This window comes from Drosophila pseudoobscura, chromosome 3 (genome assembly GCF_009870125.1).
Source record: "Drosophila pseudoobscura strain MV-25-SWS-2005 chromosome 3, UCI_Dpse_MV25, whole genome shotgun sequence".
Lineage (NCBI taxonomy): Eukaryota > Metazoa > Arthropoda > Insecta > Diptera > Drosophilidae > Drosophila > Drosophila pseudoobscura.
In genome coordinates this window covers 7,903,367-7,925,745 of record NC_046680.1, presented here as the reverse complement: position 1 = coordinate 7,925,745, position 22,379 = coordinate 7,903,367, and the positions used below count along the sequence as shown (strand labels likewise).

The following is a 22,379-nucleotide window of genomic DNA, read 5'->3' as shown; positions in this document are numbered from 1 at the left end:
CCCCTTCAGGTGTTCGATACGAGTATATTTCTTTTATTGCACTATAATGCTTACAGTATTCTATACATATTGCTTGACTCGAGTTGCAACCAGAGAACGATCTTTAGCGACTCTCCTCCTCCTCTTCCTGAAGTCGCAGTATGTCCGCTTTGTTGATGAAATAATAACTTGGCTGCCGGCCCTTCAGGTCTTTGGCGGTGCGCTTGGCCCCGTTCTGAATCAGTATCCGACTGACGCTCTCCAGTGAGTTGGTGCCCATGGCGTAGTGCAGAACAGTGCGTTCCAGCTGGTGGTTAAAACAAGTAGAATCATTGAATAAGCCTTAAAGTAGGACGCACTTACATTATCTGTAATCTTCAGTGCCTCGGGACAGAGTTTCACCAAGTGCTGAACCATTTCCTCGGACTCCTTCAGCACTGCTATGTGCAGGGCGGTTCGACCTGCGAATCAAAAGAATCGAATCAAAAGTGGTTCCTCTTTAGGGGGAAACGTTGGTGGTACCGTAGTAGTTCTTGGTTTTGATCAACCACTTGGCATTAGAGACGGCGGTTAGCTCCCTCACTCTCTCCATATTGTTCTCCCTGATCATTTGGTGGAGCTCCTCGCGGGTCTCCTCCAGTCCACGCAGTTTTTCCAAGAACTCGCCCAGGGCTTCGTGGTGTCGGGTGGCAACCACATCCCCAATGGACTGGCCGCTCTCATCCTCAATGTCCAGGATATGATCGTAGCCCTGCAATGCCAGTTGATCAAAGGGTTCCACTTGGCCTGAAAAAAGAGTTGAATGTATGTATGGATGTATTCTGATCTCAATGCAATGGTTTGGCGACCGATCCTACCGATGGCAGCCTGGGCCAGGATATAGCGATCGATCTCTGCCGCATTGTTGGGCTGATTGGCCTGAAGGGAGACATCGCGAGCGGTGCGATATAGCTCATCCCGGTAGCTGATATCGACGCCAGACTCCTCGATGAGGGTGTACAGTGCGCCGCGGCGATGCGATCGGGCGCAGGCAAAGTGCAACATGCTCTGGCCATGCTCGTCCCGTTCCTCCATATGCTGGACGGTCAGAATATCCTCCTCTTCGGCCAGCGATCGGGCATCTAGCTCGATGAGATCTGCATTGCCGATGCCATTGCGACTGCCAACCAGCATCGGATTAGATTTGACCATGGCATTTGAGGTGGAAGTGCCCGTGTGGACTTCCACTTCGGTGATGGGCTTCCGTTCCCCCATGAAGTGCTGCAGATAGCCGGTGAGATAGGCCACGGGATCCTTGGGCCGTTTGTTAGCGATCTCGGTGAGAGCCCTGATCAGGGGATCGGCCAGAGCTTAAATAATGTATACATGTTATCGGTGGACTCCATTCCGTATTCCTTAATACTCACAGTCTGCCAGATATTTTCCCTGCTCCGTCTTGAAGATGGGATTGGCCTGAAAGCTCATGGACTGCGCCTGACCTGCACAGAGAACATACAGCATTAGTAATTCTCTCCATCTCAGGGATCGGGGGTATCACACTCATGGGATAGAGTCCCAGGAAATCTATACTATTACACAAAGCGAGAGGAGCAGGATGTATGTGGGGAGGTAACAAACGAAGATGCGGATGCCGATGGTGGAACTCAAAGAAACATTGCAAATCATATTGAAATCGGAACAAGATCACATTCCCGGGACGTATGTACGTAGGTGTAAACTCAAATCAGAACTTACGATTACGGAATTTGGAATATGTGCGGCGTACGAAGAAGCTCAGCGTAAGCGGAGGAGTAGGTGGATATTGATGGCAATGCTGGGCACACAAGAGTCAAGAATCGATCAAGTTAGGATCTATATAAGTATGTTTCTAAGATAACAGTAGGTACGGGTACGAGTACGAGCATGTATGTTATGTACATTGGGGGTATGGGGACCTATCCCATCACATCCCATCCTATTCGCCGGAGGCTCAATTGCGATCCACAATGCTGTTCTTCTTGCGCTTGAAGATCTTCACCAGCATGGTGGCAATGTGCTTGGAGTTTGTCAGCGACATGTCCTTCTCGAGGGACAGTATATTGGTTACGGCGGTGCAATAGTCCTGGAACAGCACATACTCCACAATGCCCATGCTCTGCATATTGATGAGCCGCACCGTGAGCTTGGACAGGCGGTTTGTCACCATGCTGAGCCCTCGCACGGCGCACAGGTGCCTTAGGTTGTCCATCTCCTTCATCAGATTGGGCAGCTTCACGATCGTCGTCATTTTGAGGCCTGTGCCCAGGAAGGCTGGCCTAGATTGCAAATATCCGAGCAGATAGCTCTCCTTAAAGTGCAGCTGCGTCTCCAGATAGGTCACGGCTCGTCCCACCCGCGTATAGGCCGCTCCCATATCGCCCGGATCCTTGCTGCTCGTCGTCGAGATCACGCGCAAATGCTCCTGGCAGTTCAGCCACACGGCCATGTTGTGGGCGGAATTAACAAAGACGCCCCTGCCATAGGGCCAGAGGGCACCATTAAATGCTGTCGACTCGGCTGCCTGCACCAGGTCTTTGGTGTCCAGAAGGGATATCATCAGACCCAAACTGCTGAGCATTAGGGTCACCTCCGAGTCGGGCTCGAGCAGCTCTGTGAGGGTATAGTAATTGCCGGACTCCGTCTCCCCAATGGCATCCGCAAAGCTGGTCGTGAATATCTTGCCCATCATGAGGCGCTCGGCCTGCTCCAACTGGCCAATGGTCAGGTTCAGGGGGAGCTCCAGCTGGTCGAGATTGCGCGAGGCCTCCACAATGCAACGCGTGACCAGAATTGACTCATCGTCGTAGACGAAGGCGGCCGTGTTCAGTCGATCCCCGTTCTCCATGGGAAAGTAGGCGAGACGCGGCTGCGGCTTAAAGTCGGCATCGATGCATAGGCAGTGCATGTCCTTGAGCAGCGGCACCAGGAACTCCTGGAAAACCACAAATACATCATAGTCCGGCGCGATAATGCCACAGTTGATGTCCTCCTCCAGGTGGCGGGCCTTCGAGGTCTTGCGCATCGCCGGCCACAGAACATCGAAGAGATTGTGGTCGAGTCGCGTCTGGCGGCGCTTGATCTTTTCGTAGACGGCACGCTTGAGGAAGCGGCTCAGGAAGCTGGTCACCGACAACTGCAGCGATGAGGCGCTCAGTGGCTTCCGGTGCGACAGGGCCGAGGCCGTGCTGGCGCTCAAAAGCTTTCCCGATTCCGCTATCACGTTGTAACAGCGCTCCAGAGTGCGTGAGATCTCACCATCCTGCAGCTCTCGCCGGGCACTGTGCAGATCGTCGGGAACTGCGGCGTTGGGTGTAATTTTTGGATTTGATGATTATCATTTTACACAGCACACACACACACACAGCGGGATGATAAACACCAAAGCATGTACAGAGACACAGATACTGATACACGGAAACGAGCACGAATGAGGGAGTTTGCCAAATGGGTGCTGAAGAAAAGGCGACGGTGCTTCAAGTGCTTTCTGTGGATAAATAAACCCCGAATGCATGGTGTTTGTGTGTGATATGTGTTACATACCAAATAAGTCATCAATATTGCCAATGATTTCATTGAAAAATTCACGATTTCCCTCCATTATGAGAACGAGTACTTTGCTTGCAGCGCAACTGAGAATCAGGTACGACTACGCGGACGAGTGTTTGACTGACTATTGAGCGAAGGACAACTTGTGCTGCACGGTGCGACTGAAAATCGATGACTGAATGCTCGGCCAGGGCACGGGCCAAGTCCATGCCACTCTGGGGGGTACAGTACACACCCTCTTTTCATATATTTGACATGGCAAGCCAACGTATTTAATTATTTTGGTTTACTTTACTTGGTGGGTGTCTCTGCCCCTTTTTGTTTTTGTGGGGGGTACTCGTAATTCAAATGAAACCGAACGAAAAGCCGCACAAAAGCAAAGAAAAATGAGTAAGCTTTCCCGATACTATTTCGAGTGGAGTGGTTTGTGCTATATCATGGTATGACTCTTGTGACTGGTCTTGAGCTGGAACAGCTGCAGGTGGACACACAGGTCAGGTCAGGTGCTGTGCCAGCCCTCTTGTCCTACCTTGATCGTTGAGCAACTGATTCTCGAGCTCCTCGGCCCCAAAGAGATTGAGCAACTCGGTGTAGTTGAGGATATCCTTCGCCTTCTCCTTGTCCAAATAGAACTCGGCCGTGTGGCCCAGCTGCGTGCAACGTTGTGGTTGTAATTGCATTTTAAATATTAATAAATTTAGTTTGGGTTTATCATAAATTTATGGCATATTGATGCGGCACACAGACACAGACATGGTGACATGAAAATGGGAGTACCCAGCGCCTTGGCCCACTTTGAATTAGAATTCGAACACAGTTTTATTAGAAATTTGCCGATGAGACGCCCCCCCAACAGTTGCTTTCGTTCCCAGTTCTATTACTATTTCAAGAATGTGTTTCTAATCTGGCTGTCAGGAATTCTCCCTCCAATTAGGGATAATTGATAAATTGCCACCGAAAAAGTGGTTATTCTGTATTTCCCCCCGCTTTCCCTTCACTCACCTTGTCCAGTGCCTTGGAATTGCCGCCCAGCTGGGATAACATGTTGTAGAAATGGCCATTGTCCTTAATCGTGGCTGCATAGTGAAGCGGCGTGCGTCCGTCATTATCCGTAATTGTCATGGTCTCCGGAAAACGCGAAGCCAAATACCGAACGATGTCTGCACACAAAAAAAGTCAAGCGAAAAAGCCAATCGAAATAGGGAATTTAAGCGGAAGGAGAGTATACCCAACACCCACCCGTGTGTCCAAAGAGCACGGCCACGTGCAGGGCCGTGGAGCCATTGGGGGATATGTCGTCCTTTGCAATGGCAAACTTCCGGCGATCCAGTGCCTGCTGCAGCGCCAGCAAACTGCCGTCACGTGCCGCATCGTGCACGCGATGGATTTTCTCCTGTCAGAACAGCATATGAACCGTGCCTTAATTAGTGGCTACTCCTTCCGACCATCCCCCCACATCCTTCCGCTTACCATGTAGCTGGGCACGTTGTTGAGAAAGGCTTGTATTTCCGCCTCCTTGGACTTGAGATTCAACAGACTAGCGCCCTCGCCATTCAGCACGATCTCGGCCAGCTGCTCAAGGTCCCCCGATTCGATGATCTGCTTCATGCGTGCCTCCTGCGAAGGGAGAGGCAATACCAGTCAATTAGGGATTGCTAGACAGACATTCATTCAGTGCGTAATCGAAAGCGTAATTGTTCGGTGTGCCAGAATAAAAACGATGACAGAAATGGTTAGCAAATAAAAGATGAAACCCAAAAGACAAGCCTGGTGAGACAGCAACAGAGAGAGAGAGAGAAACAGAGATTGAAAGATAGGAAAGGATAGCATCGTATACTTCATCAATTGCAGTTTGAGACTGAACTGTATAATCCTCGGGTGCGCCCTGCACAAAGCCCTCGATGGCCATGGCCGATGTCAGGGATTCGCTGCCATCCTTGTCAGGTCCCGCTTCCGGTTCAGTTGGTGGTTCTCCTCCTATCGACTGCGACTCCTCCAGGGGCTGGCTGTCCTTTGTAACTGGCGCTATCACATCCTGTACAAAGGGTTTTTTGAGTTTTACTTGGCGAACTGTCGTTTGTCGATTATCGCTAAAAAGTGCAGGTGACATGACAACACTCACAAACAGGACACAAACAGGTAGAAAGGGGCTACGTTTTTACAAGGACTAAGTGCCACTACAGAATGACAATGCCAGCGCTGTTGACCCATTAAATAATTGACAAAGTAAATAGATATGTATGTCCATAGGTAAATAGAAATCTACGGCAAGTATACGTAATGTTACGCATACGCCATGTTTTCGAAACAAATTGCACCACACTTTCATTACTTTTATTGAAATGCAGCACCTCCTACCATTGCCATGCCTTCTAACCCCTAACCTCTAGGGAAAACTTGATTATCCTTAACAAATCGTTCGTGGGGGACTGCAGAAAATCGTTGCAACATTGCACCAACTGGAATGTGTATATATAGCAATTTGATATATACCATATGTAGATATACATATATCATATATCATCTATCTAATGCCTGCAACTGCAAATGTTTTGACGTTTGCATGTTCCTTTGCCATTTGGACTCTGGCCTGGCTGCCGCTCTGACAGTTGAGGAGCTCTGGCTCTGAGGCTGGTGCGCGGCTATCGTCTTTCCGTCTCCACATGTCAGTGAAAGCGCTATGGGAGTGAGTGCATTATTATAAAGTATATCTGTGGGTAAACAGCTGCTGATTTTCGCCAATCGATAGTGCCGCAAATCGGGGGCAGGGCAGACACTGGCATTGATTTGATCTAAGGGACTGGAATGAATACGAGTATACAAATGGATGGTACACAAAACGAACTGAAACCGAAACTTAAATGAAAATCGAAACTGAAAGGGAAACAGAAACGGAAACACAATACATGGGAATTGGGGGCTTATTTCTCTTTTTGGAGTGGGAGGTGGGGTGCAATGGAAACGATAACCAAAAGACACAAGTTGCAGGTTTTGCATTCCATTTTAATTGGTTACTGTAATCGTTTATGGTTTAATATTATTTTTTTTACTTCCAGTTGCTTTTACAAAATATATTGGTATATATAAAGAGTCTATGTATAGCTGCATAAAGAAGTAAAAAGTCTGGTTATATAATTATATAAGCTGATTGCTACTGTTATTCTTTCTTGGATTGCGGCTGCAGTTGTTGCTGTTGCTGTGGCTGTGGCTCTTGCTGTAGTTTCTGCTGTTATTTTTGGTGTGGAAAACAATTAGAATGAATGGAATTTGGGTGCCTGCTGCATTTGATTGATTGATTGATTGGTTGTTAGATAGTTAGTTTGCTTTCATTTTACAGTTCACAGTTGAGTTTGAAGATTTGGAAAAAGTGGTTTGAGCGGTTGAATGGCACACACAATACAAACTACAAAAAAACTTTGCACGTTGGACAACTAGAGCACGCCAAAGTGTACCTCATCATCGTCATCGTTCTCATCATTCTCTACATTATCCTGATCCTGTATCTCCTTCTCCTCAGCCACTGGTTCCACTGGCTCCTCCAACTTGGTGATCTTTTCCTCTTCAACTGCCGCCTCTGGCAGTTCCTCTTCAGCTTCCATCTCTGGCTCCGCCTCTTCAGTCTTTTCGTTAACTTCTGGCTCACTCTCTGTGGCAGGCTGCTCCTCCTCCTTCTGTTCCACATCATTACTCTCTGCGACATTTTCATCGTGGTTTTCCTGCTCATCATTCAATTCCTCGTTTGCAGCAGACTCCTGTTCCTTCGGTTCCTTCGGTTCCTCCTGTTTTTCTTGATCCTCCTCTCCACCCTGGCCATCTTCTCCTTCTTTACCGCCGCTTATAGCTCTTGCAATATTCTGTAAAAGTAAACAATTGTCGACTGATTGCTTTCCGAGTGATTCAAAGGATTGTTTTACTACGATCTCAGCCTTCGATTCATTGTATGTACAGCAGAGAAGTACTTAAGAGGTCTAAACAAAAAGCGCATAGATATAGAGTGGTGAAGGGGAAAGCGAGAGCCGACAATGGCTTACTTTCACAGAGCCCTCACCCCGCCTGTGACACCAAAGAAAATCCGAGTGCAACACAGAGAAAGCTTTTGGAGGAGTGCAAGCAAAGACCAACGAAAGCAAACGAAAGACGCAATCCACAAGCAAAAAGGCAACACTTACCTCCGCCTCACTGTCTTCGGTGTCGCCTTCGATATCGCCATTAATGTGGCCATTGTTGAATGTGGCCGGCGTTTCCGGTCTGCGCTGCAATGGCGATACTTCCGGCGGAACCGGTACCGGATCTACATCCGCATCCAAATCCGCTTTGGACAAATCCTCTTCGTCATCATTGGCACTTGTACTGCGGTTTCAAAATGCAAAAAATGTTCTCTCAAAGCAATGCCCCACAAAGAACGCACAAAAATCAAACAAAAACTGAATCCAGCGCAGCCAAAACTTAGCCTAATCCCTGTCTCTGTCTGCCCTTAGGTGCTTCACCACCCACTCACCCATCGTTTGTGTCCAGCTCCGAAGTGTTCTCGATGCTGTCGTCCAGCGATTTACGTCCATTCACAGCCGGTGTCATTTTAATGTCCAATTTCTGTGAATTAAACAGATAGATGGTGTAGGGATTCCCCACAAGTTGCTGCCTACGCCCTCCCCGACTTACCTTGCTGCCCGCATCGCCTCCGGCACCATTCTCGCCATTCTCATTGCTCAAGGCCTCCCAGTCAGTGATGCTCTCGGGGGAGACACGCGGTGCCTCCGGGACATAGACGAGGAAAGCCCGCTCGATTTCGTGCGGCTTGTGGCGGTAGTACGAGGCTGTCTTCATTTTCTGAAATTGCCCCAATGAATCATTTTAATTGCTCGGCTGATTGCCATCCCCCACTCACATAGTCGAGGGCCTCCTCGTCACAACCCGCCTGGGTGAGCAGGGTATAGCAGCGCATGTTGTTTTTGGCACTGGCTGCCCAATGGAGCGGCGTCTTGCCGGTGATGTCCATCTCGTGGGCGCCCTCCGGCCAGAGACCGACCAGATACTCCAGGATCTTGGTGTGGCCCAAGCCGGCGGCCTTGTGGATGACATTCAGTCCATTGCCGTCCTTGCAGGTCACCAAGGCAGCGGGCACGGGAGGCTCCAGCTGCGCCTGCACCGTTTCCAAATTGTTGTCGATCACCGCCTGATGCAGATCCTTAATGGCATTCTGTGGAGTCATTTGGTAAAAGAGGCAGTGGGATTTTCAGTGCATTGCCTTACCATGACATGTGGCACGGCGGCAAGGAAACGCTTGACACGCCCATTATTGCTGGCCTGCTGGCACAAGCGATGTCCTTGGCCCGCCCACAGAATGCGTGTCAGTTTGCCAATGTCCTTTTCGTGCATCCAGATACGAATGGTGGATAGCTTTACCGAGAAATCTATTAGCCAAAAAAGTGGGAAATTGAAAACGTAGAAATTAATTTCACCAGCACCACCGCCCCTTTCCCGACGCCACCTCCAACCCCAATCCCAATCCCAACCCATTCGCTATGATCGCCCTTAAGCGATTTCCATTTCATTGGCACCCTTCTTCGTTCGTGTTTGCATGCAATTTGCCAAAAAAGCAAACGAACTGAAAACTAAATTAAAACGAATACGAAAATAAAATGCAATAAATGTTCAAGTTGTGTGACTCGCGACCTGCACTCGGCAGTTCGCTTAAAGTGGCATTATACGAAAAACTCAAGACAATTTCCGCTGGAGAAAGTTTTCGCCAACTTGAAATGCGCCAAGGTCATCGGAGAACTTTTAAGTGGAAAGTCTGCCCCTTGAACCGCCCAGAGTCGGGTTTTTCAAGAGTTGCAATGTGCCAATACCACTGAATCATTGATGTTATTGATGGGAGAAAATGACATCTGGCTGTGGAGGATCCCCCAATCCCAATAACACAATACGCACCATCGTTGTTGCGACGCTTGCTTCCATTCAGGCCGCCTGTTTGTCCGTTCATCGGCATTACTGTAAGTGGACCAAACATTTTCGTTGATTTCAAAGTGAATTATTGAAACAGTAATATATTTATTGTATATAGAATGATGAAATATAGACTGACTATGTGGTCTATTTGGCAGAGGAAAAGTCATAGCCTACTCTCTCCTTTATCCCATACTTTCCTTAGTTGTTCGTCCTACTATCAGAGTAGTTCTATTTTATTTGCGTCTGGCCCGCTTGAGCCGCGTTGGCAAACTAATTCCTGGCCACGTCGAAAGGTGTTGAATTTGTGTTGTGGTCAAGGAGAGTGCAGACCGCTACACAGTCGACGAAGAAAGGGAAGTAGTCGGAATAATTGCGTCCTGTTCGCGCTCCTACAACTCCTGCCATGAATAAATAACATTTTGGTCCCTTTGTGTGGCGTGTGTTACGAGTGAGTATATAAAGCACAAATAAAACATTTTCATTAGCCCATCGATGGGTTCTTGTTGTGGGTGGCGAAGGCACTATGCAAATATGTGGAAATACTTTGAATTTCCGTTTGACCGACACTTGCTAGACATTTTTCGTATCACAAAATATACAGGGAAAATATTTTCACGGAGTTTTGGGTTTTCCAAATGCACAAGTTCCGAGTCTGTTTTTTATTTTCAATGGAATTCTATGTTTTACTTAAGTTTTAAGAAAGCTTAAGCCAAAGAAATGATTCATGCACAGTACGTTAAAATTCACTTCAGACCTTCTTCGTCAAGGTAATCCTTGAAAAACTCTAGTGCAAATCTCTCCTCCAGTGAAATTATTTCCCAGAACACCACATAGTTGCTTCGAGTCTACCTTTGACCAAACAAGCACACATATCTGATATGTCAAGGTCTCCTTAGTCTATTCCTGGTGTGTTGCTCGTACTCCTACACCTGAGGAACATTCCTTGAACGCTTTGTGTTTCGTTTTTGTGTGACATGTAAATTAGTTGAATGGAATGAATCATTAGAGGGGCTCCCTAGCACATACTGATGAGGTTGAGTGGCAATAAAAACTGCTCGAAAGTGCCACGAAAACGGAAATGGCGCATTAGTGTTTGCCACTTAATGTGGCACTCACTCCCTGTCTTCGTTCAACCCCCTGAACAATGTAACTTGTTGAGCGGACACCCTTTTATGGCACGCAATATGCAAATTTTGGCCAAGAACCTTCCTTCTGGCAACCTGCGTGTTATCACCACAATTTCCCACAATTATAAAGAATGAATGTGAATATTTATTCGTTGAAACACTCACCTTTGGGTGGCGATGAATGGTAATATAGGCCTTGGAATCTTCTCCGACGCTTCGGCGGCATCGCCAATTTATGTTTTTTTTATTGCAGAGTCTCTGTACACGTCGTAGCACTCTTAGAGTCCACGACTCTTCACATTTCCCCAATCGCGATTCATTTAGCACTGCGGTTTGACTCACTTCACACTTGGCACTGGAAAAGCTGCGGAAAACCTTACTCAAAGCGCGAAGCGCGGAGTCGACCGTTGTCCTGGTAGGTTAAACGACGTCTGAGTTGACAAATGCACACGCTCAGATGGCCGACTGGACAACGTAGTCCCTAGCCCTAACACCATTCCACGTGCTCCTTCCCATCCTACGCCATGGTCCTTGCGTGTGTGCATACCCAATGACGGGGGCGGTGGATGGAGGCGGTGTGGTCTCACATTTGTGATTTGTATTATGTTTTATTTATTTAGTTTACCAAAAGCCGCACAGCGCCTCGAATGCATTCAACTCGTGTGACGTTGAATGCACAGGACGTTGCCTACTTATTGGGGCCGACTGCAGACCCCAGGACCAGGGCAGATATATAAAATGGCAGAGCGATGAAAACACACCAATTAGCCGCGCGAATCGATTTTCTGATTTGGAAGGGGTTTACGAGTATTATTGAAATTGGAGCAGAACCCAGAGAGGGGTGAATTTATGAAAGAACTAGCCGAACAGGTCACAAAGTCCTGCCCCAAGGTCCTTGCGACCACCTACACGAAGAGGAAGACACGCTGCTGCTCGATGGATGAGTAACGCTATTCCAGTGGCGTGCGGTCAAATTTTAAGACCCACTTGACACAGTTTCGTCCAGAGAGAAGTGCGTGCGTATCCCTTTGAAGGTTTTTCCATTCCCCCCAAAACACAACGGTTGACCCAATTTTGGATAGATCTCCTGGGGGTACGTGGGGTACGGGGCTACCGTAAATGTCACTACCAATTAGGGAAACCACCGCCATGTGGCTTCTCTGATTAGGATTTATGGCATCCACTTTGATTGCACTTCCGCGACTGTCAGCGCAAACGATCTATGCATTATTCATTCCGGAGCCCAGGGGTTTCCTTCTACATTGAGTGGCGAACTGTCAAGGGGGGGTGTCGGGTGCATTGAACTTGACAGAGCCGTGCATGACCCTGCCACTGGTCAGTGCACGGCCAACAGCTCAAGAGTCCAAGAACCCAAGAACCTCTATTGCATTTCTCACTCGAACGTAATCACATCTACTTTGCATACACTACACTTTCCGCTTCCGATTCTGACTCGCTGCTTTCCGCTCTTCTGTTTTCTGTTTTCCGTTTACTGGTTTTTGTTTTTTTGGGTATTTTTGTTGTTCCGTTTTCCTTTCGATACGATTTGCACGACGCGCGCTTTCCTTGCAGACTGCGGCATATTCAGCGCTTCGTAGGTGTTTTATCTAATTTTTCCCTACACGCACACCAATGAATTTTATCCACTTTCACTCTCTCCCACTCTCCTTCTCTAGGTGTGGGTGTATCTGTGTGGGGGTATCGAGTATTGGTAATTGCTGCCATCGCTTGCATGCGAACGCCGAAAAAAAAACCCCTCAAATAAACCAAACCGATGGGAACTCGCGAGAGCGGGCTGAGGGCGCAGAAACACTTATCTAAAATGGAAAGTAAAGGATTATGGGAGGTAGCGAATGGTGGCTATCAAATATGAAATATATCTACAAATATTGGAGGTCTTTTGAGGGAAATGAATGGAAACTTTTCTACACCAAAATGTCAATCCTTTAGATATTGATAATTCCGAACTTAAAATTAACTCTAAGACACACTAAGATCTGCAATTGCATCTCTACTCGTCCATCGTTTAAGAAGTAATTCGTATATATTTCTCAGGCAGCTTGCAGACAGCCTTAAGCGTAAGTCTAGCTTAATACTTAGGAGACTAAGGGGAATCCTGGCAAGGAATAGGCTATCAGCTTTTGCTACTCAGTTCGTCTGCGGAGACGTGAATGGGATGGGTGAATTCGATGTGGTCCGTCGAGGCATCTGAAAAGGGCACTGATTAATAGAGAGGGAGGATTCATAGTCATCAACCACTCACCAAGATGTCCTCGTTCAAAGTAATTTGGAGACGCAGACCCCGGGTGCAGACTTCGCTTCCGGCGCGAAACATTCGACTCGCGACGGGTCCGGAGCAGGGCCAGGCTGATGTGAGACTTCTCCAGCGGCAGGTTGTCGTCGCCAAACTCCAGGCACTTGCCGTAAACGCAAAAGCGCTTGCTCACCTGCGAACAGCGCGTGCCCAGGGGAAAGTGTCCGTTCTTGCCGTTCACCAGGTAATACCTGTACTTAATGAGCTCGTCCTGGCAGCCGACGCGACAGCTGCGATCGGGTTCGTCCATGCTGGCCGAGATCTGGGCCCCGTGTCCGGACAGGCCGCGCACCTTCATCCGGTAGTTGGCGCAGGTCTGCTCCGCATACTCCGCTGCTGTCTGGAGGCGCTCGCAGGGCTTGACGCGATGTGTACAGAGCTGGAAGCTCTCCTCCCGCGTGACCCTCGACCTCACCGCCTGGATGCCCTTTGAGTCGGCCATACAGTTGGAGTGGCAACCCGACTTGATCTCCCACTCTGTCTCCGCCGAGGAACTGCGATCGATGGCGATCAGCGAGGCAGAGGCTGGTGGGGGGGCCGCCCTCTGTGGGTGCTCCTCTCTGGGTGGATACTTGTGGTACGATTCGTAGGACTTCCTCTTATGCGGCTGCTGCTGCTGGGGTCTGATATGGTTATCCTGCCCATAAAAGCTGCGCACGGCCACTTCTACTCGGAGAAAAAGAAAATCAGCGCGACTTTAGAAAGGAGACAAAGATATCCAATACCATTCTCAAAGCGATTTCTGGGCGTGACTCCCTCCTGCCTCTCCGCATAGCGCTTGTGGGTCGTCTGCTGCAGCCTGCTCTCCTCTTCCGCAGAGTCCCTTGCCCTCGACTGGCAGAAGGTCGGGTCCATTCTGAAGAAGTTGTTCGTGGAATTGTCGCACGAGAAGCGCTCGCAGCGCCCCGAAATGCAGTAGGCAATGTCCCCCGCGTTGTGCTGCTTGGATTGGCAGGTGGTGCCGTCCGGAAAGGTCCAGCGACGCGACTTGGTCGCATTGGTTTTGGTGCGGCAGAACACCTTGCAGGAGTCCTCAAAGGTGGAGCTCACCTGCTGGCCCTCGCCCGTGAGCTCTCCGTCCAGCTTTTTGGCCTGCATGCACACCTGAGAGGCGAAGTTGGCGATTGTCTGGACCGGCACACTGTAGCACTGCTTGGCAATGCAGCTCTCGAAACGCCGGTCCTGGCCCATGCACCGCTGCCGGTAGTTGAGGCAGCTGCGGTTGAAGGTCCGCAGTCCGGTGCTGCCTTCGCGCAGCCGGTTCGAGGGTCCGTAGAGGCATCCAGAGTCGCATTTGCTCGCCTCGCCCCACGCACTCCAGTTGGTGACTCCCGGCAGCTCGTTGCCATCCAACGGCTTGGGGTGCTCGCTCAACAGCGGACCGATCCTGTTGGACTCCATGAAGCTGGCCTTCTCGTAGCTCGGTTTGTGCGGCCACTGCCTGTAGGACGCCAAGGCTGTCTCCTGCGACGAGCGAGCCACACAAGACCCTCCGCGGCACCACTAAAAAAAACCACAGGGATGAATGGTTGTCCATTGCAATCTCTTCCATTCTTACCATTTTCTCGCCGCACTCGGTTCCCTCCAGCGCCGGATGTGAGGTCCAGGGCAGCCCATCCTGCCGACAGTGCAGATCCCGGCAGATCTCCGCTTTACTCTGGGTGCTGGAGCGCATGAAGTTCTTTCCAAATCGCAGCATGCACTGCTGATTGGCATCGAAGCGTTCGCCGGGGGGAATCCCACCCGCAGAATGGTCCAAGTGATCCATAAACTGTCCCCGATCGAAGAGGCACTCGGCCTGGTGCTCTCTAAATGGATTAATATTTAAACTCTTTCGGAGATTTATGCTCTTCAAGGACTTACAATAAGAAATCCTCCAGATAAGTGCGGGAGCACTTGGACCAGGTGACCTTTCCACTGCCCAACTTTGGCGACATGATGTGCATGGTGGGATCGCAGCTATTCTCCTTGGTGTCATGCCGCATTCCCAGACTGCAAAGGAGTTCAATTTCGTTAGAATAACTCTTAAGAGGGTTTGTTGAGAGGACCACTCACTTGTGTCCGATTTCATGGGCTACCACAAAGACGCTCTCAAAGTGCTTGGCCTCGTTGATGGTGCAGGAGGAGACGGCCGTGCACATACCGGCCACGGGTGCCAGACCCACGACCTGGCTATTGGCCTTGCCATCTTTGGTGATCGTCCGCAGGTCGAGGCCGGTGAGGATGAGGGCATGATCGTAGTGCAGGGGATGCGAGTCCGAGAAGGGATTCAGCTTCTCCTGCCACATGCAAAAGCTGTTCAGATAGTCGTCCACATCGCTGGAGCGCGACAGGCCGGAGGGATCCCAGGATTTCCAGATCTCCAGACGCTTCAGCACAAAGTTAATGCGCCGACCGAGCGTGGGGTGGTGGTAGAGCAGCTGCACCCCATTGATCATGGCCAGGACGAAGCTGATTATCTTGCTCTCTGTGTTGGCGGGGAAGTTCCGCTGCATGTGGGCGAACAGATCTCTGTCCACGAAGATGGCCGTCTCGATGAACAGCTCCTCGGGCACTGACCAGCGGCGTGGCGGAGGGCCAATGAAACGACGACGTCGTCGATGCTTCTGATGATTTTTTAGATTCGGTTTCAGATTCCTTTTCTGGTTCTCGAGCTGGCTCTTCTCATGATGATGATGATGATGTCGCGGCTGGAAGCGCAGTCGTAGCGGGGACTGTGACTGGGCTCGGAGTCTCGGCTTCGGTTCGTTGAATTCCTCTGCATCTGGCTCGAACTGCAGCTGGCTGTCTAACGGATCCACTGCCCCCAACCGACTGAAATTGTTCCTATCCAAGCGGGGCTGGTAGAGTACATGGTTACCCGATCCGAAGCGAGCGGGTAGAGGATGGATCACAAAGTCGCTGGCATTTTGCTGGAACACGCCACGCTGCCAGAGGGAGGAAAAAAAGAGAGTTGATGTCTGTCTGGGATTTGGATCAGCCTGTCACACTCACCGCATTACCCGTCTCGCAGAGGTCGAGGGCCGCCGCCGGACTCCGGTAGAAGCAGCTCTCCAGACGCTTCAGCAACTGCGGCGAATGCTCCACGAATTGCGTCCCGTTGGCGGTGCGACGGATGAAGATGAAGGCATCGTCGATCAGCTGCGGCGCCTGCTGCAGCTGCAGTCTGGCCTCCACTCCATCCCCTTCCCCATTGCCATCGGAGCTATCGGCGTCTGTCGAATGCATTTGAATTAATTAAACTTTTCGCATAATGACCGCAACTGGAGCAGCACGAGCTCTGCTCAGCAGCTGTGTCTGTGTCTGTGTCCATGTGTGATGTGGGATGCATTTTATTTGGTTTTCGGATTTCAGTTTAATCATTTCTCACCTTGTGGCACTGGCATGCTGCGTCTATGGCGTCGTTTCACCGTGTTCTCCTCCAGCTCTTTATCCTCCTGCTCCAGGTGCACCAGCTTGAAATCGGGCGCTGCAATAAAGAATGCCCCACACATGAATCAATACAAACAACTGCGCAGATTTCCGCGACCACCCAAGGCCCCATTCCTCATGACCCATTCCCCCACTCCCAATTGCAGTCTGCCACCTGCTGCCTGCACTGGAGACTGTAGTTCAAGTTTAGCATTCATCGATTGCACTGTTTGTTTGGGCTAGCCGATTTAATGATATGTTGCAGTGCCTCAAAACTGTCAGTGGGTTTATGGGTTACGCTCCCCCAAAGCTGTCAGTGGGTTATGGGTTACGCTCCCTCAGAGCTGTCAGTGGGTTCTGGTTTAGACCTCACGCACTGCCAGCACCCAAGTGGGTCATAGTTAAGAATCTTTACAATCTACTTGGCCTAAGGAACTATGGAAATATCTATTGTTACGGATAGCACTTACCTTCTTCAGCGGATTGTGTGCCAAAGATCAGGGCCCGCTCATGATCCATCAAGTGCCCCAGCAGTGTGTTCTCATCCAGCTACGGAAGGGAAGAGTGGAGGAAAAAGAAAGGAGAACGAATATTATGGCAAACCGAAAGAGCAATGAAAAATGTTTAATATGCAAAGCGGAAAGTGTAACAAAGGCAACAAACCGGAAAAACAAACCGAAAAACAGAGCAAAGGGTAAGGGACTACTCAAGATTACCCCAAAAAAGAAAAATAAAACCAAAATACTTTCACTCAGACAATGGAAAATTTGTACCAAAAGAAGAGCCCCAATTAGACATTTCCAACAGCTGTTCGTTGGGGTCACCATCAGGTGGCGGTGACCACCGACAGTCCGTAAACTGTTGGTGCAACACAAAAATTTGTATATCGTACATGGTACACCGAACTGTATAGTCCGAGTATCCATCCAAATGTCGGATATATCTTCTCCACATATTGTTTGTGCGATTATTTAATTTAATTTGTTGTAACAGTTTTCATTTGGCTTTACGAGTATTCGGTTTTATTGTGGAAAAGCGCGTTGGTGCCTGGCGGAGCGTGAAGAGCGTTTCGGTATTTTGGATTGAAACTCCGCCTACGGCGGCGAGGAGAAGGTGTTACAAATTGTTGTAGTCGCTGGTGTTTCTGCTGGCAAATGTTTATAATCAGCACTGTAATGCTGTGTGAAAGAGGCGTGGCTGGTAGTTAAAGCTTATAATATTTGAGGAAAAGTTTCGAGGCAACAGATTACTACGGATCTCCCTGATATATAGAGCATTATTTTGGATCTGTTTTTGGTTACATTTCAAAATGCGATCGATATATTGACACAAAGGTTCTGAAGACCCTTTAAAAGAGTTGAACCTTCTTAAATTTCCCCTAGTCTTGGTCGTTTTCCCCATATAGACCTGTACCCTTTTTTGTTCCTGCCTCGAACCCATCTCTTACCTCACTCCCTGGCCAATTTTGTTGCCTGAACTTTATCAAAGACAAACAATGTTCAATGAAATGGACACTAATTGGCTGCAAGGGCAACGGCATAATAGGTCCAAATCAACATGAAAGAGCCGATTCAGATTGCCGGAAAAGCCCAAAAGCCAAACAAACAGCAACAATACCAAATGACAGCCGCAGCAGACAGGGAAACTGTGGAAAATGCATCGCTCATGGAGCTCATGGAGTAATCGCTCTCAAACAAACTGATTATGTGATGAAATTTTGCGTGACCCATAGCCAGAATGGGCAAAAATAAAAGGCAGATGGAAAAGCGGAAAGCCAGACAAAATAGTGGAAAAATAGCGAAAACTAGAAAACAAACAAATGAAAATTATATCATAGAAAATTGTCTTCAAAGCAATTTGGCGACAGAGGAGTATGGACAACCAACAGAGGAAGATCTGTAGAGAGTACAATCACATAACCATGAGCGTAACCAAGCGAAAGGTTCTCAAGTGCGACCATATTCTATGTGTGTATGTATGTATCTATAGTAGTTACTTATAAGGAAGGGTCAACAACTTGGATGGACTGACGATCTTCTGTCTAGTTTCTTGTTCTTTATTTCATTTTGGCAATATCTGAGAATTCCTCGTGCCCCAGACAGCTGCAACTGCTGTCCAGCCAGCTGCTGCGTCGATTATCCATGCGATTCCGGGTAATCATGTGATGTGCTGCATTCCTTTTGGCTGTCGCAGACCTCTCCAGCAGACGTGGAGATGCTCCAACGCCTCAACTCAAATTATAGAGAAGACGTGGGGATATCTTTTTTTTTGAGACATGTGTAATTGGACAAGTTGTCGCCAATTTGATGTATGTTCTTTAGGTTGCCGGTGGCTCCAATTACCAAAACATTTGCCAACACCCAATTGGGCAGAGGTCATTAAACGCCTCGGATCTTGTTACTGTGCTATAAAGCTACCCCTCGTTCCCACCACCCCTTGATGTTTTTCCAACATTTTATGCTTAGCTTTGCCAAACTATTGTTGAGTCAGAAAATAATTGACACTCTTTCGGAGGGAGGGTATACTTCTTTTGGCCAATATGTCTTTTGGAATTTCTGTTCTATTAGCTGTAAGGATTTTTTTTGCTACATTCAGTTGCAAAGATCGTATATAAATATGATTTACCTATGATTGGAATTGTCTGTCTATCTTTGTATTAAAATAATTCAACCAAACTTATTGGTAGATTTCAATGAAATCTAATAAAATGCGACATAAATGTATGTTATATATATATCATACATATGTAGTTACCACCGTGGTAATCGATTTGAAAGAGTATCTGAAGCTTGGAGGCAGCCCTCAATTTTTTTATTTTGTTCATGTGTAATTTTGTTGCCTTCAATGTTCTGTCAATGTGGCAGTTTTTTGTTCTTTTTTACATATATGATGATCACCTGTTCGAGTTATATGGGTTAATCGTATGATGTATGGCATATCGTACGACAGTAAGACAATGAAAATATTGATATCAATCACGACGACTCACCTCAATGCCATTCCACTGCAAGCTCCTCTTGCGGCGTAGCTCAATGTGGACGGAGGAGGGGGAGTGGGACTGGGTGGATGGTTGGGAGTCGTCATCATAGTTGTGGGGGCTAACAGGAGCGATTAGCAGCCACAAGGTGGTCAGACCTATTAAGATCCAACTATGACAGATCCATCGGCGAATAGATACCATTGCTGAGACAGTCTTAACGATGTAATTTTCGTTGTAATAATCTTTTGTACTTTGGGTAGCACTAATCACTCTATTGTTGGTGCAACAGGCGGTGGCAAGTGGCGAATGTTGCACAAATTGCAAATACAAATATTATTCCTTGGCTTTGCAGCCTAATTTCATAATTTTTTGCTGGTGATTCGCTTAGAGTTACATTTTCTTTTTGGTCTGCGAATAATTTCAACGGGGGAAAATTACAAATGGTTTCTTGAACGAGTGAAAAGTGAAGGCGCTTAGCTTAGCTTCTCCTCTGTGTCTGCTCCAACTTTTACGGCAGTTAATTTAACTTTTTATGCACTAATTAATTGGCAAGGCATTGCATTACCCTCTCGCCGCTCCGCTCGTTCAGCGGGTGATTTGTATTTGGGGCACACTTGATTTCATGCACATTTTACTTTGATTATTTATTTATTTAGTTTGTTTCCTGAGTTCTTTGTGAAGTGATTACCACTCCAGATAAGGCATAAACCTCATAAAATGTACTCAACACACGAACTTGTTGATGGTACAAGGTCCTCCAGTATCAATATTATTATCGATATCAGGGAACAAGAGCCACGTTCTGTTTTAAATATAATGCCTGTCTTTTGTTTTCACATTTAGACGCATTTATTTTGATTTAAACGCCAGAGCCAGAGCACAATTAAGCGCACACACACAGATCATAGTCTCTGAAGCATAACGCTCTTTCGTCCAAATTGTGTTTTATTTTATTGGTTATTTTTCATATGTATGTTTGTATATTTTCCATATGCAAATCACACTCACAACTGAAACGTTTATAAACAATTTGGCGGAGGTCAATGCGCACTCAATGGATCCGCCATCAGAGATCCGCAATATGAAGGATTTACCGTAGTGTTCTCAGCGATCGGGAATGAAAGAAATACTATGCGAGCGAGTTGTACGAGAGCGAGCCCCAACCGACCTTCCGCGACGGCTCCACTTTTGCGAATGAAATGTTCACAGAGCGCGGAAAACATGATGAGACAGGCACGATCATGAATCTTTTTGGTGTTGGTTTTTTCCCCGTTCTCGCTCCATACCCACACTCACAAACACATGCAGAAGTATGCTAATGAGCCAAAGCGCCGGAAGAATAGTAGAAGACCGTTAAGAAAAAGCAAAGGGCTAAAAAAACAAAAGAACTGGCAAAAAAAAAAAACAGGCGGCAATTGTTTTTGTGGTCAAGTGCTTGAAAATGATGGAGCAGACGAAAACTTGACACTGATCATCACAGCAACAGGTCGGATAGCAAGATAGCAAGGCAAGAATTATGCTGCATTTCCGCCAAGCAGATTTGATGTTGTACAGGAAATCTTAAATCAGCGAATGCAAATACAAAGGTACAGAACAGAGCAACAAACAATCGGACAAGACGCCAATTGAAGTGATCAGATTTTAATTGATGCAATCAATGGCTGATGCAACAGCCTGTGGCAACGATAAATCACACACTGTCAGAACCACTAACAAGCCTTCAATCAAATCGATGGCTAAATTAACAAGCATACGATGAAAATGCAAGCTCTTATCATTCACGAGCGTTAAAATTTAAATTTGATATCGATAGTCAGTTAGTTTGTTCTATCGTCTATCTATCGTCATCGATAGAAGAATTGCAGCAGTAGGGGTATTCTTAAACAAAAACATTTTGTTGTTTTCAGTAAAGATTTATTGGTCAATTAATTGGCATTTATATATTTTATGATGCTCTTTCGTATACAAGTTTGTAAAAAATAATCAAATCAATTATATCAATGCATGAATGGGGTAAAAGTACGTTTCAAATCAGCTTGAAAAACAATTTTTTTATTAATTAAATGAAAGAGGGTATATAATGGTATATTTTGTCAATTTTATCAATCTATTAAATTTTATTTTCAACTTTATATAGAAATCCAATAAAAGAAAGTATTTAGAATAAGCCAGTTAAGTAGAAAATTGATTCCTTAATCGTATAAAAGAATGCGCGCGTGGCTAAATGTTCTATCTATCTAGCAATATTCGGCGGAATATCAAAAACGAGGAATATGTAATGTATGAGACCTGAGGGAAATGGATGTTATAGGATATTGAATATGTTTGTCATCCCAGGCAAAAACAATTTTTATACCCGATACTCAAAATGAGTATTGGGGTATATTAGATTTGTGGTAAAAGTGGATGTGTGTAACGTCCAGAAGGAATCGTTTCCGACCCCATAAAGTATATATATTCTTGATCAGCATCAATAGCCGAGTCGATTGAGCCATGTCTGTCTGTCCGTCTGTCCGTCTGTCCGTCCGTCCGTCTGTCCGTCTGTCCGTCCCCTTCAGCGCCTAATGCTCAAAGACTATAAGAGCTAGAGCAACGATGTTTTGGATCCAGACTTCTGTGATATGTCACTGCTCCAAAAATATTTCAAAACTTTGCCCCGCCCACTTCCGCCCCCACAAAGGGCGAAAATCTGTGGCATCCACAATTTTAAAGATACGAGAAAACTAAAAACGCAGAATCGTAGAAGATGACTATATCTTACAGAGCGCCAAATCTGAACCAGATCGTATAATTATTATAGCTAGAATCACGAAAACAATTTCACTCTTTCTCGCTCTGTCTCACTCTAACACACAGGTTTCATTGTCGGTTTTGCCAATTGCAAAATATGAGTTCAAGGATCTGAGAACCCATAAGAGCTAGAGCAACCAAATTTGGTATCCACACTCCTGTGATATCGGACCTTGACCGTTTCATGTCCAAATTTCACCACACCCCCTTCCGCCCCCGCAAAGGACGAAAATCTGAGGCAACCACAAATCTCAGAGACTATTAA

The 22,379-nt window shown here is 47.2% G+C and overlaps 3 protein-coding genes across 11 annotated transcripts; all 3 read right to left on the bottom strand.

Moving 5' to 3' along the window:
* Positions 1-17: 17 nt before the first annotated feature.
* On the bottom strand, positions 18-5,777 carry LOC4803855 (arginine kinase-like). 6 transcript variants are annotated; one of them, XM_033377912.1, is made up of 10 exons: positions 5,381-5,748; positions 5,014-5,160; positions 4,783-4,936; positions 4,546-4,703; positions 4,073-4,193; positions 1,386-1,457; positions 837-1,328; positions 502-765; positions 343-440; positions 18-286 (listed from the first exon to the last, which is right to left on the bottom strand). In XM_033377912.1, exons 1-10 carry the CDS (start codon positions 5,651-5,653, stop codon positions 104-106), a joined length of 1,962 nt encoding a protein of 653 aa, XP_033233803.1. In that variant the 5' UTR covers positions 5,654-5,748; the 3' UTR covers positions 18-103. The 6 variants fall into 6 exon arrangements, with proteins under 6 accessions (XP_033233803.1, XP_033233804.1, XP_033233805.1 ...); XM_033377913.1 differs by lacking the exons at positions 4,073-4,193; positions 4,546-4,703; positions 4,783-4,936; positions 5,014-5,160; positions 5,381-5,748 and adding an exon at positions 3,538-3,817; XM_033377914.1 differs by lacking the exons at positions 4,073-4,193; positions 4,546-4,703; positions 4,783-4,936; positions 5,014-5,160; positions 5,381-5,748 and adding an exon at positions 1,714-1,926.
* A 773-nt stretch (positions 5,778-6,550) lies between these two features.
* On the bottom strand, positions 6,551-10,928 carry LOC117183196 (protein bfr2). Of its 3 annotated transcripts, XM_033377915.1 has the most exons (8): positions 10,785-10,908; positions 9,475-9,534; positions 8,794-8,954; positions 8,429-8,740; positions 8,203-8,370; positions 8,042-8,133; positions 7,713-7,893; positions 6,551-7,397 (listed from the first exon to the last, which is right to left on the bottom strand). In XM_033377915.1, exons 1-8 carry the CDS (start codon positions 10,843-10,845, stop codon positions 6,975-6,977), a joined length of 1,458 nt encoding a protein of 485 aa, XP_033233806.1. In that variant the 5' UTR covers positions 10,846-10,908; the 3' UTR covers positions 6,551-6,974. The 3 variants fall into 3 exon arrangements, with proteins under 3 accessions (XP_033233806.1, XP_033233807.1, XP_033233808.1); XM_033377916.1 differs by lacking the exon at positions 10,785-10,908 and having other exon boundaries at positions 9,475-9,629; XM_033377917.1 differs by lacking the exon at positions 7,713-7,893 and having other exon boundaries at positions 7,321-7,397; positions 10,785-10,928.
* A 1,713-nt stretch (positions 10,929-12,641) lies between these two features.
* On the bottom strand, positions 12,642-20,535 carry stl (ADAMTS metallopeptidase stall). Of its 2 annotated transcripts, none has more exons than XM_015183911.2 (11): positions 20,333-20,535; positions 19,334-19,732; positions 16,815-16,893; positions 16,304-16,402; positions 15,928-16,148; positions 14,989-15,860; positions 14,797-14,925; positions 14,492-14,741; positions 13,659-14,436; positions 12,883-13,599; positions 12,642-12,827 (listed from the first exon to the last, which is right to left on the bottom strand). In XM_015183911.2, the coding sequence occupies exons 2-11, from the start codon at positions 19,523-19,525 to the stop codon at positions 12,754-12,756; spliced, it is 3,411 nt and encodes a 1,136-aa protein (XP_015039397.2). In that variant the 5' UTR covers positions 19,526-19,732; positions 20,333-20,535; the 3' UTR covers positions 12,642-12,753. The 2 variants fall into 2 exon arrangements, with proteins under 2 accessions (XP_015039397.2, XP_015039398.2); XM_015183912.2 differs by having other exon boundaries at positions 20,419-20,531.
* Positions 20,536-22,379: the final 1,844 nt, after the last annotated feature.

What these genes read in the sequence shown, in the direction of transcription:
- LOC117183196 (XM_033377915.1), bottom strand. Translation starts at nt 10,845, where the DNA reads ATGCCGCCGAAGCGTCGGAGAAGATTCCAAGGCCTATATTACCATTCA. An exon ending in CAAGCGTCGCAACAACGATG is followed by an intron (nt 8,955 to 9,474) that starts GTGCGTATTGTG and finishes TTTGGCTAATAG; the next exon opens with ATTTCTCGGTAAAGCTATCC. An exon ending in ACGAGGAGGCCCTCGACTAT is followed by an intron (nt 8,371 to 8,428) that starts GTGAGTGGGGGA and finishes GGGCAATTTCAG; the next exon opens with AAAATGAAGACAGCCTCGTA.
- LOC4803855 (XM_033377910.1), bottom strand. Translation starts at nt 5,653, where the DNA reads ATGTCACCTGCACTTTTTAGCGATAATCGACAAACGACAGTTCGCCAA. An exon ending in ATTCCAAGGCACTGGACAAG is followed by an intron (nt 4,194 to 4,545) that starts GTGAGTGAAGGG and finishes CGTTGCACGCAG; the next exon opens with CTGGGCCACACGGCCGAGTT. An exon ending in TCAGTTGCTCAACGATCAAG is followed by an intron (nt 3,295 to 4,072) that starts GTAGGACAAGAG and finishes CCAACGCCGCAG; the next exon opens with TTCCCGACGATCTGCACAGT.
- stl (XM_015183911.2), bottom strand. Translation starts at nt 19,525, where the DNA reads ATGGTATCTATTCGCCGATGGATCTGTCATAGTTGGATCTTAATAGGT. An exon ending in CCGAGTGCGGCGAGAAAATG is followed by an intron (nt 14,437 to 14,491) that starts GTAAGAATGGAA and finishes GGTTTTTTTTAG; the next exon opens with TGGTGCCGCGGAGGGTCTTG. An exon ending in CAGAAATCGCTTTGAGAATG is followed by an intron (nt 13,600 to 13,658) that starts GTATTGGATATC and finishes TTCTCCGAGTAG; the next exon opens with AAGTGGCCGTGCGCAGCTTT.